The sequence below is a fragment of the Protopterus annectens genome, chromosome 7.part0, assembly GCF_019279795.1.
Source record: "Protopterus annectens isolate FY-2018-M chromosome 7.part0, PAN1.0, whole genome shotgun sequence".
Lineage (NCBI taxonomy): Eukaryota > Metazoa > Chordata > Ceratodontiformes > Protopteridae > Protopterus > Protopterus annectens.
This window is the reverse complement of record NC_056739.1, coordinates 1,251,994,658-1,252,010,055: the sequence shown is the minus strand read 5'-3', so window position 1 is coordinate 1,252,010,055 and position 15,398 is coordinate 1,251,994,658. Positions and strand designations below refer to the sequence as shown.

At 43.2% G+C, this 15,398-nt stretch overlaps 1 protein-coding gene across 2 annotated transcripts in view; it reads right to left on the bottom strand.

The window, feature by feature from the left end:
* TIPIN (TIMELESS interacting protein) overlaps nucleotides 1–15,398 on the bottom strand; it is a 759,992-nt gene that overhangs the window by 54,991 nt on the left and 689,603 nt on the right. For both annotated transcript variants that reach the window (XM_044077863.1, XM_044077864.1), the window contains exon 8: nucleotides 14,148–14,369. In XM_044077863.1, the coding sequence (XP_043933798.1) occupies nucleotides 14,148–14,369 (222 nt within the window). The remainder of the gene's footprint in view (nucleotides 1–14,147; nucleotides 14,370–15,398) is intronic.

The window sequence follows — 15,398 nt, the reverse complement described above, 5'->3', positions numbered from 1 at the left end:
TGTTCTGGTACTAGTTCCACTGAGTCTTGTGAGCACAGGCTGTGAATTTCAGAAAGGACCACTGCTCTTTGATTTTGTGGAATATCCAGGTAACCAGAGTATCTTAATGGCTCTTTGAAAGTTCATAGGTGGGTACTAGGCTATCTGCCCGAAGGCATTTATAAGCCTAGCCATAATGTGTTGGCTTTCGCCACCCGCTTAGATTAGTGCCCTGTGCCTCTGTCCAGCAGAGCTGCCAAAGTAATCCCAGAGATAAACTTTGTTTCCCATCCACTCGTGAAGGTTTCTTTTGAAGAGTGCTAGCGAGGAACTCTGCCTAATGTAGATTGGGATCTTGTTCCAAAGCATGGGAAGTCTCTGGGACAGGAATCCATCCCTCCAGCACATCCTATTTATTGTTGTGGTGAGGTTTAGATCCCTAGAGCGTGCGGCTCAAGGGGATAAGGTTTTCTTTACGTGGAGCATGTCCATCAATTCTGGGTTGGATATGGCCTTGTATGTCAGGCAGAGATCACCTCTGAGCATGCGGTATGCAACAGAGTACAACTGGAGTTTCTTCAGTCGAGCTGCATAGGGCATCTGAGGCCATTGATCCTCTTGGTGAGGTACTTCTGTGGTCTTTCCAGCTGTTGCAGGTGTCTTGTAAGGTACATCCCAAATGGGGCGTTGTACTCTAAGATGGGTCTGATGAGTGATGAGTGGAGGGGCACAATGACCTCTTTTGATCTGGATGCGAACCCTTTTGTGATTAGGTGGGCCACGTAGAAGGATTTTCTAACCACTTTGGCAATGTGATTATCAAAGGAGAGATTACTATCTACTTGGGTCCCCAGGATCCCTTATTATGTCTTCCATATTTAGGGGACTACCACCTACGTGGTAGTTTGTGGGCACTTTGTTTTTTCCAAAGGGGATGACTATGCACTTTTTGGCATTTAGCTTGAGGCCATAATTTTGACACCAGGTATCCGTCTCACTGAGACCCTTTTGGAGGATGTCTGTGTCAGCCGTAGAGTCAATTATAGCCCCTAGTTTGCAGTCGTCTGCGAACTTGGTCAGCCATAGTCCTCCTGTGCTTGCCTGTACCTCTGAGAAGTATATGCCAAACAGGAGGGGTCCTAGGACTGAGCCCTGGGGAACACCACTTGTAACCGGTATAGAGACGGACCTAGCTCCCGCAACTCTCACCATGTGGGTTCTGTCCGTGAGCCAGCTGGCAACCCATCTTGACAAGTTGGGGTTTATGTTCAGGCTGGTGAGCTCGTCTATAATACCAGAATGGGGAATGGTGTCGAAGGCCTTAGGGAGGTCTAGGTAGGCTGTGTGTACCACCTTTCCCTCGTCTATAGCCTTGGTAACTGTCTCAAAGAAGTCCACCAGGTTTAGGAGGCATGATCTGCCCTCTCTGTTAATGAGTTCCATGATAATGCGCTCCATAGCCTTGCAGACCAAGCTAGTCAGGCTTATAGGGAGATAGTTCCCGGGGTCTGTTGTGGCTCCACCACTGTGGAGTGGAATAACAATTGCTGTGCGCCACTCTATGGGTATGCAGCCTGTGGAGAGGCTGATTTTGAACAGTGCGTTTAGGTGAGGGGTTAGTTAGTCTTTGAGCTCGTGTAGGACCCAGCCTGGGACACAGTCCGGTCCCATTGATGCTGTTTTTTTGGCTTTGGAGAGGATTGTTTTAACCTGAGTGTCTATGATTTCAGGGACTTTACATTCTTCTGGTATGGTTATGGGCCCTTTTGGGGGTGAGAGGGGGGTGAAGTTTGCACTGAACCTGTCTGCCAGGATGTTGGCGATATCGGTCGGTTCAGTGCATTTTGTGCCATTCTGCATGGACTCCGAGCAGATCTGAGCATTGCCACGTAGATTCTTGACATAGCTAAAGAATGCCTTGTGGTTATCTTTGGAGTCCTTGGCAATTTTTCTATCAAAGCTTGCCTTGGATGATTTTATGAGGGATCATAGTTTCTTGCCGATACTGATCAGGGATGTCTTCCCTTCTTGGGATTTCACTCTTTTCTGCATTAGTTTCCTCCTATTGTATAGCTTGTTTATGGCAGGAGTCCACCAGACTGGTTTCCTTTTCTTGGAGGAGTGAGTCTTGGTTTTGCTTGGGATGGGACGATCCATGCATTCTTGTAGCTACCAGTAGAATGCATTAGTAAAGGATTTTGCAGCTTGGACAGTGTTATCCTTCAGCATAGGGGCTTTGAAACTTTCCACCTCGGTCTTAAGTAACGTGAAGTTTGCTTTTGAAAAGTTTTTTAAGGTAGCTTTCTTGTCCGGGGGTGGAGGTGGAATATGGATATCCAAAGTGATTTGTTTATGGTCAGCTCTAACCAGCGAGGGGTTGACCTCTGGTGTGGAACTCCGGTCGCCCATGTTGGTGATGACCAGGTTCAATATGTTTTCACCTCCGGTGGGAGTGTTGACTAGTTGAACCAGGGCGTTTGAGTTTATAAATTCTAGGAAAAGTTGGGCAAGGGAGTTAGTACTTGAGTAGTTCTTCCAGTTAATGTTTGGGCAACTGAAATCGCCCAATATTAAGGTGTTTGGTAGGACCTTTATGTTTCCCAGTGTTTCCAGAAATGCGGAATGGGGGTCCTGGGACATGGTGGGTATTCTGTATGTAGCAAGCTACAATCTGAATTGCAGTTTTGCCCATTGTTAGTTGCACGTGGATGATCTCTGAAGCATCGTGCTGTGCCACTAACCTGGAGGTGTAGGTATCCTTGATGAATATGGATACGCCCCCACCTTTTGTATTTTGGTTTGGATTCTGTGGCCGAAATGTATGGTATGAGTTGTAGCCTGATAGTGCTGGGGTGCTCTCTGGAGCCTTAAACCAGGTTTCTGTTACTGCACATATATTGATTTTCTCCATACTGACGAGTGCCTCGAGTGCGTGCATTTTGAGGATTAGACTTCTGGCACTGAGTAGCATTACCCTCAGTTTTTTGTTACTTGAGCCATTTACGGCGGTGGGTTTGTCATTTGAGCCTTGCCTTAAAAAGGCACTATGGGGGTGGCAAGAGCCTTGGCAAGTATTCGAAAGCCTAAGGATGACAGGTGCAAGCCGTCTTTAGTGAAGCAGTGTGGCTTGTCAAGAATGTCATCCCAGGCAGACAGACACTGGATCCCCTTTGAATAACACCAGAAACTTAGCCAATTGTTAAAATTGAGAATTTTTTTTTTATACCATGGTATCATTCTTGGTGAGGGCAGGATGCGAGCGAGTGAGCATGTAACCATTTGAGGTCACATTCAGAACCCACTTGTCTGAAGTAATGAGACACCAATTTTCTTTGAACAGGGATAGTCTTCCTCCTATCATTTCTGGAGAGGGTGGGGGAGTGGTGAGAGGAAAGGAAGAGTTCATTACTGCTCTCTGCCAGGGCCTTGTGGCCTAGAGCTCCCCTGCTTGGGATTTCCAAGGACCACTGTCTGGGCTTTTGGGATTGATGCTGCCTTTAAGGCCTTTTCCTCTCAATCAAAAAGCAGGTAAAGTCTGGGGAAGTTCTTTTCCCCAAGCCAAGCATTCCTTCTATGTCAGAACCAGATACTGCAGCTCTGCTAGAGGCCTCCATAGCATCATAGCCACAGTGTAAGGAGCATCTACCCTCCTGGGAAAGAACAGTTGTGTAAAATCTTACCATAACCATATATATCCTTCTCATCCATGTTGCAGTATTCATAACCTTTGGGTTAGCGCCTCTGCTTAGCGACCCAAACGTCCGGCCAGTATATAAAAGCTTTAGTCACTGCAAGGTACGTGGGACATCAGATGGTGGCCGTAGGGAGTGTGGACCATAAGTGACGTCTGCACATACCTTCCTCAGAACTGATTGCCCCAGTCGGACCCCAGTCCCAGGATAGCTGCACAAGTCCTTAATCATCCAGTAAGCCTTTTTTTTTTTAACATAGGGGGTAGGAGAGTGGGATAGAATACTGCAACATGAAAGAGAAGCATGGTTGCCAGAACCATAGAGCCAGGGGGGAGGGATAGCCCCTCCCACTTTTACAGCTGCAAGACTGGTTAGGAAAAATTAATGAAGTGGAATTTTCACGCTAATGTGGATTTGTGCGGGGACGTTTAACTAAGCTAGCTGTTCTTGTTCTCTTATTGCTCTATGTTACAGGAGTTATGCTGCCAGAGTCATGCCGGTAAGGAGAGGGTGTGTGTGTGTGTGTGTGTGTGTGTGTGTGTGTCTGTGTGTGTGTGTCTGTGTGTGTGTGTCTGTGTGTGTGTGTCTGTGTGTGTGTCTGTGTGTGTGTCTGTGTGTGTGTCTGTGTGTGTGTCTGTGTGTGTGTCTGTGTGTGTGTGTCTGTGTGTGTGTGTGTGTGTGTGTCTGTGTGTGTGTGTGTGTGTGTCTGTGTGTGTGTCTGTGTGTGTGTCTGTGTGTGTGTGTGTGTGTGTGTGTGTGTGTGTGTGTGTGTGTGTGTGTGTGTGTGTGTGTGTGTGTGTGTGTGTGTCTGTGTGTGTGTGTGTCTGTGTGTGTGTGTCTGTGTGTGTGTGTGTGTGTGTGTGTGTGTGTGTGTGTGTGTGTGTGTGTGTGTGTGTGTGTGTGTCTGTGTGTGTGTGTGTGTCTGTGTGTGTGTGTCGGTGTATATAAATGCCACAGTTAGGTATACCTGGTGGTTAGTGTTACTCGCGCTCAAACAAGAGCCTGAATTCTCTTACCCATACCACCACTTGTGATTCAGGAAGTTGAGTGCATAGCTCTCCACTGTCCAGATTTTAACAGAATATTTGGCTCATACTTTTGGTATGTTCCTCTTAAAATTTGTGATTTTAAGGCAAATCAAGGAGGAGTGAATTCACTAAATAATGATACCTCTAAGTTTGTCTTCTTATATTTCAGGAAACGCATGGTAACACAAAACAGTATTTTAGCAACTTTCTAAGATTATACAAGCAATATTTAAAATGTGTCCCTGGTTTTGGCCTCCCCAAATAAATTTTGACCTTTTTCCAGATTTCTTGTGCTGCGAAGTTGAGATTTAGTTGATCGTCAAGTGACTTTACAAGGAGCCGAGAGCTTCAGGGGAAGTGAAGTTTAATGCTACTTATGCCAAGTTGTTTGCATTGCTAGTAGCACAAGAGGTCGTATACTTCCTTTTGATGCAGACGGCTGTGGGTACTACTCCCGCAGTATGCAGCTGGATCTCTGATACTGTACTGTGTTGTACTTTAATGGGAGTGGATGTTGCAGTCCTATGAATGTCCTCCTTTGGAGGAGTTGCTTAGTAACTATGAACCTGTTATCAGTTTGCCATCCATTCCCCATTGCAAAATTACTAGCTTATTTTTTTTAATGTAGCATAGGCAAATCATTCAAGGGCAACAGGCACTTAATTTGTAGATGAAACAATGAAATATAAAGTTGTTTGCTAGCGTAACCACTTCATTAGTTACAGATCCCTTTAATGTGGAATTACTTAGATGACTTACTTCTGCAGAGATTTTGCATATTTACTGATATTGGTGGATTGTAATGACAGAAGTTTGAGTGCCTTTTATGGTTGACATTTTTTGAAGTGGGTAGTTTTGTCATTATTGGTTCAAACATTTTGTTTCATTGCTCACTAGAAGACTGTTCCAAACTACAAATATAAAACAGTGACAAGTGGTGCTGTATTATACAAGGAATATAATTTAATACACTCAGGAAGGTGAATCAAAGCATATATACATGTATGCTTGCTCATAGGATGCATGAGATCAAAATAGGGGAAGAGACCAGTCACCAATGGTGTTCCCCCAGGATTTGGTGCTGAGACTTTTTCTGTTTGGCATATACATTTCAAAAGTAAAAGGAAATACCAAAGGACTTTGGCCGACTAAGTTTGAGATCACTGCAAGCTAGGAGCAGTTATTGAATCCCCAAATGACAACCATCATGCAGGAAGGTTTGTCCCAAACAATAACTGGTGCCAGAATCATGAATTGAAACTAAACTCCAAGAAATACATTATCGTATCCTTTGGGAAGTCATCTACTCCAGGGAACTGCCAAATTGACAATGCCCCCTGAAAAAAGACCCAGTTTGGCATTTGAGAACTTGTGTGTGCAGTGACCCAACGTTTGACCAACATGTGCCCGGGGTTATAAGAAAGTCTTTCTATATTGTACAGCTTATAAACAAATTGACTGTGACTAGATCTAGAGATGTTATTGTCTCCCTTTACAAAGCCCTCATTAGGTCATTTTGTATAATGCCCACTTTGGCATGCATCTGTCCAGACCCCATGCAACAATTGGAATACCCACAGCAATACCTTACTAAAAGGATACAAGTCCTAAACAGTAGGTCTTGCATGGACCACCTCAAAGATTTATCACTATACTCAGTATCCTACAGAGTGCTTAGAGGTGACGTGTCTGGCATACAAGGCATCCTCTGACCTAACACAGATGGACCTACTGAACATCATTCAAATGGCATCAGATATACTTAGTCCAGGTAGCTAAACTGAATGTTGTGAAGAGATGGACATATATCCAGAATAGACTATCCATTCAAGTAAAACAAAGATCATCCCTGCCAATACTGAAATGCAACTTGGGTCTATGGATGGGCAATAGAAAATGTATTCCAGGATTACCCCTCGTGCCACTAATGGATAAAGGCAGATCCTAAATGCTGCATCCCTTACATGGGTCCCCTAAAATTATCTGCAGTGTGAACACATTTATTCTCTCTAGAGCTAATGTATAACTATCAGGCATGGGATAGGCAAGACCAATCAGGAAATGTTAATTCAAGCACCAAAATGGAAATTGGCTAAGCTTAAAATATCCTCCAAGTGAACGAACCTATGTTGTGGTAGTAAATAGTTTTTAAAAAATTGCCCTTTTTAGATCACCAAGTGCCCCTGTCACCCTCCACCCCCCGAGTCTTCAACAGCTTCCAGCACCTCTGAAGAGAAGGACATCTATGGTTATGGTAAGATTTTACACAACTATTCTATATTTTACATACCTGTGGTGGTGGTGCTGTGGTAGCGTTGTCGCCTCACAGTAAGACGCTGTCCGGTTCGATTCTCAGCTAGAGCGTCTTCTGCGTGGAGACATGCGTGAATGGGCATACCTTCATTGAAGGTTGTGTGTCAGGCCTGGCAAGCTGGTACATAAAAATCAACTGCCAATCATTAGCGGACCGGAGTTCCGCTGTGGCGATCCCTAACCGGGAAAAGCTGACAGACACAAACAATTCTATATTCTATATCCTTCTATTCCCATGTTGCAGTATTCATAACCTTTGGTTGAGAGTACCAAAGCTCAAAGGGAAAGAGAAGATGGCTTGGAAATGTTTTCCAAAAATCCATGCAGGATTGCTCTAGCAAACCCCGATCTAGCTCTGGAGATGGGATCCAATTTGTAGTGTTTGGCGAAGGTATGGACTGATGTTGAGGTAGCTGCTTGTAGCATACAGGCAGTGTCCAGCCCCTTGAAAAAAAAAAGCTCCAGAGGATGCCATGGCCCTAGTGGAATGGGGCTTTTATGTTATGTTAGAGTCTATATTTTTTCCACGGTGGGTACAGCAAAATGAGATGGCTTTGGAAATTCATGTAGAAACAGTCTGCTTTGTCACAGCATTTCCCAGAGCCCTGAGGTGAAAGGAGACAAACAGCTGCTCTGATCTCCTAATGGATTTGGTCTGGTCAATACAGAATTTTAAGTTGTCTGAAAAACCAGGGAATACAGGACTCTGTCATTCTGGGGTTGTGGAAAGAAGGTGGGGAGGTGGATACATTGGTTCAGGGACAACTCATTTACTACCTTAGGCATAAAGGACAGGTTAAGTCCATAAGGTAACTCTATCCCTGTGGAAAATTAAAAAGGGTGGGGTGACCATGATGTCCTGGAGCTCAGACCCTCCCGGCTGAAGTTAGGGCCACCAAAAGCACAGTTTTCCCAAGTGCAGTACTTTAGACGGTATGTAGCTGTTGGCTCAAACGGAGCAACAGTGAGCTTTCTCCAACTACAGTTCAGGTTCCAGGGGAGTGGAGCTAGTCTTCTGGGTGGCCTGAGGTGTAAAAAGTTATTTTAGGAATAACATCACTTAAAGTCTAGAAGCAGGGGAATAGAGGCAGACATACAGAAATAGCAGCAAGGTGGGCCTTAACAGAGGAGTAGGTCAACCCTGCCTGCAGCAATTCACACAGATAAGATAGCACCAAACGAAATGGTTCTAGCGGTCTTTTTAGATACCAAATGGAGAACCTTTTCCACTTGGACAGGTAGGGTCTCCTAGTATTGGGTTTCCTGGCCTCCTGCAGGACATTTAGCACATCCTCAGAGTAGAGGTGTCTGAAAGGGATCAAAACTATCACCCACAGGGTTAGATTCAGAGATTCCAGGTGGGGATGGATTAGGGATCCCTTGTCCTGTGCGAGCAGGTCCACTCTGTGAGCTAACGTGTGATGATTGTCCCTGGCTAAATGCAGGAGGAGGGGGAACCAGTGCTGTCTTGGCCCAAAGGGGGTCACCAGCAAGATTTTTGGTTTGTCCTGCTGAATTTTCATCAGGATTTTCTGTAGGAGTGGAAAGGGGAGAATACATACAGAAACACCCCCTTCCAGGAGATGGAGAAGGCATCTGTTGCCCTCGTTAGGGGGTTTGGAGCTCTGGTACAGAACTGTGGTTGCCTGTTCAGAGGGGAGGAAACCAGGTCTATTTGTGGTGTATCCCATCTGTGGAATATATCCAAAAACACATCCCTGTGTAGCATCCACTTGTGGGATTATGACAGATCTGCACAGGATGTTGGCCTACAAGTTCTGAGCTGAGGGGCTATAGACAGCCTGCAAAGTTACTCCATGGTGGACCACCAGTTCCCAGGCCTGGAGTGCAAGTCTGTATAGCAATTATGATCTTGTCCCCCCCCCCCCCCCGTTTGTTCACATACCAAAGAACAGTAGTGGTGTCCATGAGCAACTTCAGGGGTCCTTGCTTCAGAACATGTTGAAAGGCCTACAGGGCAAAGATGAGAGCCCTCATCTCTCTGATGTTTATGTGCTTTCCTCTTGGAGGGGCCTGTCCATGTGCCTTGCACCTTCAAGCTGCCCATAGCAGCTCTCCAACCCAGGTCTGAAGTGTCCGTGTACATTTCCTGGACTGGAGTCAGGCGCTGCAAAGGAAGTCTTGGATTCAGAGAGACTACTTACCCACCAAACGATCTCCTTCCGTAGGCAAGGCAGGAAACGAATGGTGTGGTCCAAAAGGTGGGAGTGTTGGGTCCATGTAGACTTCAGATACCACTGAAGTTTTCTCACATGGAGTCTTGACAGTGGCAGCATGCAGATTGTGGAAGCCATATATCCTAAGAGTCTGAGGTATTTTTCCGCTTGCTGTCATTGCCATGGTGTGGATGACAGACAACAGGTATTCCTTTAAGACTTTCCACCTTTTGGGGTGGGAGAAATTCCATCATAAGACCTGTTGTGATTCTGCACCCCAGGAAGACCTAGTCCTGGGAGGGGATTAAACTGGATTTGAGGAAGTTGACTGTGAAACCCAGAGACCGGAGAACAGAAATGACTATCTGGAGATGGTTCTGGATGGTACTGTAACAGTCTGCCTGAATTCGAAGCTGTCCAGGTATGGGAAAATCTGTAACCCTAGGACTCTGGAATAGGCTACCACTGCAGCCAGGCACTTGGTGAATACCCTCGGCACTGGAGATAGTCCAAAGGGTAAAGCAGAGAATTGAAAATGTGAGGAACCCACACAGAAGGGAAAGTACTTCCTGCGCTTGGACTTGATGGGGATATGCAGGCAAGCACGATGCCAGGGCACGTCTATGGGCTAGGCTTGTAAAGGTTCCAGGGTCATTAGCCTAGTACACACCTATGAACATAGGTCCAAGGTGGTGAGAAATGCCTTAGTCATTAACAGTGGAAAAAGAGTTAAGGGTGAGCATGCGGAAGGTGGGTACTTGCAGAAAGGGTGAGGTGTGAGAGATCCAGTATGGGTGTCCATGGGCCATCCTCTAGGGACCAGGAAAAGTATGGAGTAAAAGCCCCTTCCCTTTCTGATGCAGGGACTGATTGGATAGTCCCTTGAGAGACAAGACTGTCCAAGACTGGTTGGAATACGGTCAGCTGGTCCTTTCGTGGCTGAGGGATGCCCCTGAACACAGGAGGAATGACCCAAGTCATAAAATAACCTTTTTCTATGTTGGACAGGACCCACTTATCTGAGGTGATGCTGGTCCTTTGGTGGCTGAGGGATGCCCCTGAACACAGGAGGAATGACCCAAGTCATGAAATAACCTTTTTCTATGATAGACAGGACCGACCCACTTATCGGAGGTGATGCTTTCCCCGAAGGTGAGATGGCGAGAGTCTCCAGGAAAGAGATATAGGGCCTGGAAGAGGAGGCAGGTAGTCACAGACTACCTAACTTGCCCTGAAATGAAGGTTTCTGGATAGGTGTCTGGGCAGTCCTAGAAGGTGGCTGTTGCCTTATGGAACTTTTTGCCCCTAGCAGGAGGAGGAGTGGCAGAATGTTTTCTAATAAATTGCGTCTTAGTAGGGTAATTCCTGTGAAATTTAGGAATTGGTGACAAACAGATGTTTGAAGCCCTGTAGTTATTTTCCCTTCTGAAGGGCCTTTAAAAGTTCTGCCACTTGGGTGCCAAACAAGGCAGCATTACCCAGGGGGCATCAAGAGGTTTAGCCCAAATATTGTCAGGAAGGGGTTGTAGCCTCAACCAAGAGTACCTTCTGAACACTGAGGCAGAGGCTGTAGATTTGGCAGAGGCCACTGCAGCATCGTAACTGCATTTGAGTGTCTTATCACTTGTGAGGACAAGGATATTAGATTGGAAGTTTGGGACTTTGTGGCCGTATCAGGGAGAACATCTAAAAGCTTAAAAGGGACAGAGAGTACTTGGATATGCATGTCTGGTAGTTGATGGCCCTAAAGGACAAGGTTGCTGGAGTATACACCTTCTTGCCAATTCTCTCCATAGTTTTGCTGTCCTTGTCAGAAGGAAGGACTGAGGTAGAGGGCAGTAGTCAGGAGGATTGGTCTGCAGACACAGAAATGGTACCAGGATCTGCAGCAGGACACAATTAGAAATTTTGCCCCTTCTGGGAGAACGTTCAAAGGTTGGATTCAAACTAGGAGTGGAGAATCCAGAAGGGTACAATGAATGTTTTCTTTACTCCTTTTCCGATTTCTTGGAGCGCTGAGCTCTAGGTAAAGACTCCGAAAATTCAGAAGGCAATAAACCTTTTAAGATCAATTTATTTTACCTATCCACTAAGGCCTGTGGATTAAAGGCCTTACAAACATCACACGATTCTTTTAAATGTTCTGGGCCTACGCAGTATACACATGAACTGTGTGTGTCAGACAATGGTATTTTATGCCCACAACCCTTACACTTTTTAAAACTCGAAGGTTTTTTTGCCATTTTTCAAGCACGAAAATTAAGAATAAATTAAGCAAAAATAGAAGAGATTTTTGTTTTTGTAACGAAAAGAAAGGGATTACCAACAATGCTAATCAAAAAATACCACAAGGGTAAAGAAAGGGAAAAAAACTACCAAATATGGTAAGCTAAGAATACACCAAAGTGTATAAAGGATACAGGGGGTAATTACAATATAACTGGAATATAATAGAAAAGGCAAAAATATACAATTCACAAAACCACACAATCTCAAGGGCCATCAGTGACCACATCTGTATGCAAAGGCGGCAAACGAGATCTGAGGTAATGTTGAGACTAGAGCATTATGGGTAAGGAAGGAGCTCGAGAGTTCCAGAAGACAAGAGCTGTAAAAAGTGGCAGAGATGTATCTGAGGGTCAGCTCCAAACCCATGTCTTGAGGAATGAATGAAAATTGACATCACATGCTGCTATTAAAAAGGGGATAAATTAGTACGTCATATAAAACATTGTACAATAAGAGGTTAGAAAAGATTGTGGATAGAGACTGGAAAAGTAACTTACAAGAGAACGATGGGAGGACATATGCATATCTCCCAACTATGCAATGAAGTCCAGAAGGTTTTAGATCTTTGGAAGTGTTTGCAGAGGTATTTTTATACCTCAAGCAGACTTCAAAGAATTTGTCCTCAGGTAGATGGAAAATGCTGGAGGCGTGATGGCAAGAAACGGGTACTGGGAACTATGTTTTGGATGTAATGACTTGGCAGACTTGAAAATTCTCTACAAAGTACTTTGTCAGAAATACCGGACAAGCAAATAACTAAGGAAATGACTTGAACTGGGATACAGAATCTGAATTGCCTAGCCATATTAAAGCCTTAAGTTTAATTCTACTGGTTGTCAAGAAAGCAATTACTAGAAAATGGAAATCAAAGTATAAACCCAACTATATTTGTAGTACCGAATGTTACAATAGAGATAAAAAAACTGAAGAGGGATCATGTGAAAAGGGGAGGAGCAAATTTCATAGGAATATAAATTGTGGGAACATTACATGCAGATTAATGTTCAGGATGAAATATGAGGATTAATGGAAGGCAGAAATTCAGCAAATTATGGACTAACAATAAAAGAAAGAAAAGCTATGTGATGTAAATATATGCAAATGGAAAAAATAATATTGTTTCTTTTCTGTTAATGTATGGTTACTTGTAAAAATAAGCTCAGATTACTTCAGGACTTGAGACTGATACTTGCTCGAACCCAAAAGACTGTGGGAATTAGAAATTCATATGTTCAGTGGTTTGAAATTTGCACTGCAGTGTCACCCAGTCGGAGCCTTAAGGTGGGACTTAAGACAATTACAAGAAACGTAATGCTAGAAGAGGCATGAGAAGAGGATATCCACAGTAATGAATTTAGGTTAAATTAGATCACAAATGGAAAGGTGACAGGGCAGACTTTGGTGTCAAGCAAAGATGGATGCCTGTTATAATTCTAAGGACCACAGCGGAGCTCATTAGAATGTCATACCTGTGGAATGTATACCAAATGTCACACCAGGGGAATGTATACCAAAACTAAGACTGCAACACCCACAAGAAATTCTCTTCCTCTAAGACACAGTGAATGTGAACACAATACATTTTTTTCTTCTTGAGGATCACTGATGAAGTAAAATAATGGGAATTATCTGCAGGCCACTGTTTGCTCAGCCGGCCTGATTCTCAGCCTGTGACGTCTATTTTTAATTCTTCTGCAATCTGAAGTTTGTGTTCACTCAGTCCAGTCCCAAATCCACAGTTCCAAAAGAGAATTTTTGTCAAAAGATAAGTTCTCCTTTAAGAATTTCCCAATTCCATGTTTAAGAAAATTGTACAATTGGGGCAAGTTGAAAAAGTTGAAAGTAGGGCTGCTGAAGTAAATGAGAAGAGTTTTAAATCCTACATCTACAAGACTGATGGCCTCTTATTTCCATGCAACAAAGGCCTGTGTTTTTACAAGCTGTAGATTAACCAACCAGAATACGTTTCTGATTATGATAAGATATAGACAGCAAGCCCATCCTTGTAAACAAGGAGGACCGATTCCGGTGTTATTTCTTCGTTGGTGCTTCGCCTTCAACTGACATCCCAAATCTGGGTAACAGACTATATAGCAGAGAATTATGGGTAAAAGTGAGGGGGTAGTACACAGGAAAAAATTTAGATGGTGACCAGTCTTTACATTTAGTTCTACTAGGTGAAGAGGCTGGGCATCCTCAAAATCTTTTCTGATTTCTAACTTATACTAGTAGCGGGCCTGTTTGGGGTACTGGTGGAATGCATATTGCACAGAAGACATCCAGAGGTTGTTTACTAAACTTTAACAGTGATGTAAAAAGATGTTGAAGAAAGGTGCAAAATGTAATTTCAAAGGCTAGAAAATGTTTGCAAGCTTGAAGAATGTGCTTCAAGTGGGTATTAGTACACCTATAAGCATCCTATCAGTGTAATATGCTTAGAGCAAATGCTGTCTGGCCAGCAATAGCTGTTCTCTTGCACAAACTGCAAGAATCCTCATTAAAGATCAACAATTCACTGGAATAAGGCTGTGTGAGTGTGTATGTACATCAATAACTCTCACAATTTTTGTTCAAAGTAGTAAAATGACTGGAAAGCTCGGTCAGATAAATTGTCCACACAGGATACACAATACATACAATAGGAAAAATAATTCACAATGGACACTTACCTTCCTGAGTTTGCTGGAGTTGCATTTTCATCTGACGCTTTTCCAGGGCAATCTGTTTATTTCTCTCTATCTTTAGCCGCTGCTCCTCAGTCAGAGTACTACACGAAACATTTTCTGATGCTACAATGTGACTTTGAACAAATGGATCAAATTCAAGTTCCTCAGCACTCTGAACGAGCCTGTCCTCAGCACTCTGAACGAGCCTGTCGCCTTCCTCCTCACCTATGTTAAATAATTTCAGAATTAATTTCTGCATCTGTGTTTTACCAACATAACATATGTAAAAGTGTAACCCAAAAACGACATTGTTTATATAGCTGGCTGACTGGCCTTTAAATACTTTCTCCAAAACAAAATCTACACTACTTGGCACCAACAAAAAGTGGTCTTCAATAAATTTAGTACCACTGACTCGCTCAGTCATCAACCACCACAAAATACTCAAGAGGCATATCTTTGTTTTTAAACACATTTATTAAATGATGTTTTAAGCAATGATGGACACATACAATAGAAAAACCATTGTAACAGTTTTTATTGTTTAAAAGAAAACCTACATATAATGCATGAAAATAATCAAACTGTAAGCAAATTGTTCAATTCCTGCCTTCCCTTAAACATCACTTCTCCTCTTGAACATTATTCTGCATATAATGTTCCCACAATTTCCGTTTTTACATAATTTGCTCTACATTCCTTAGTGATCCTACTCCCACTTCTTACATCTCCTTTACAATATTTACTACTTCAATTACAGTTTTAGATTTGGATGTCCATTGTCTAGTAACACACTTTAGCTGCCAAAATAGAATTTTTTTAAATCCACACACCTGGATAATTCCTCATGTCCTCAAATATGGAAACTGCTGAACCATTTTACGTGTCGGTACATATTTTACTACTACAGTCCTTTATCTTCATTTATTTTACATCTCAAAAAGACTTGAAAACTTGTTTCACAAGTCAACATGTCCTTTTCTGGATTTCCTGAGTACAAAAAAATATAATCTGCAAATACTACTAACTTTTCTTGACTACAATATAATTTATATTCTTGAATTTGTAAGTAGCTCATTTTCTTTGCAACAGCTCTAAATATCTAGCAAATAAAAGGGAAACCAGACATCCTTGCCTGTTCCTCTATTCAAACAACTTGTTGAAAAGGAATCCTCTCACTAATTCTTGCCGCCAACCCTTCACATATCTTCCTAATTAAACCTATTTTTATCAGGGAAAGAATAGTTGTGTAAA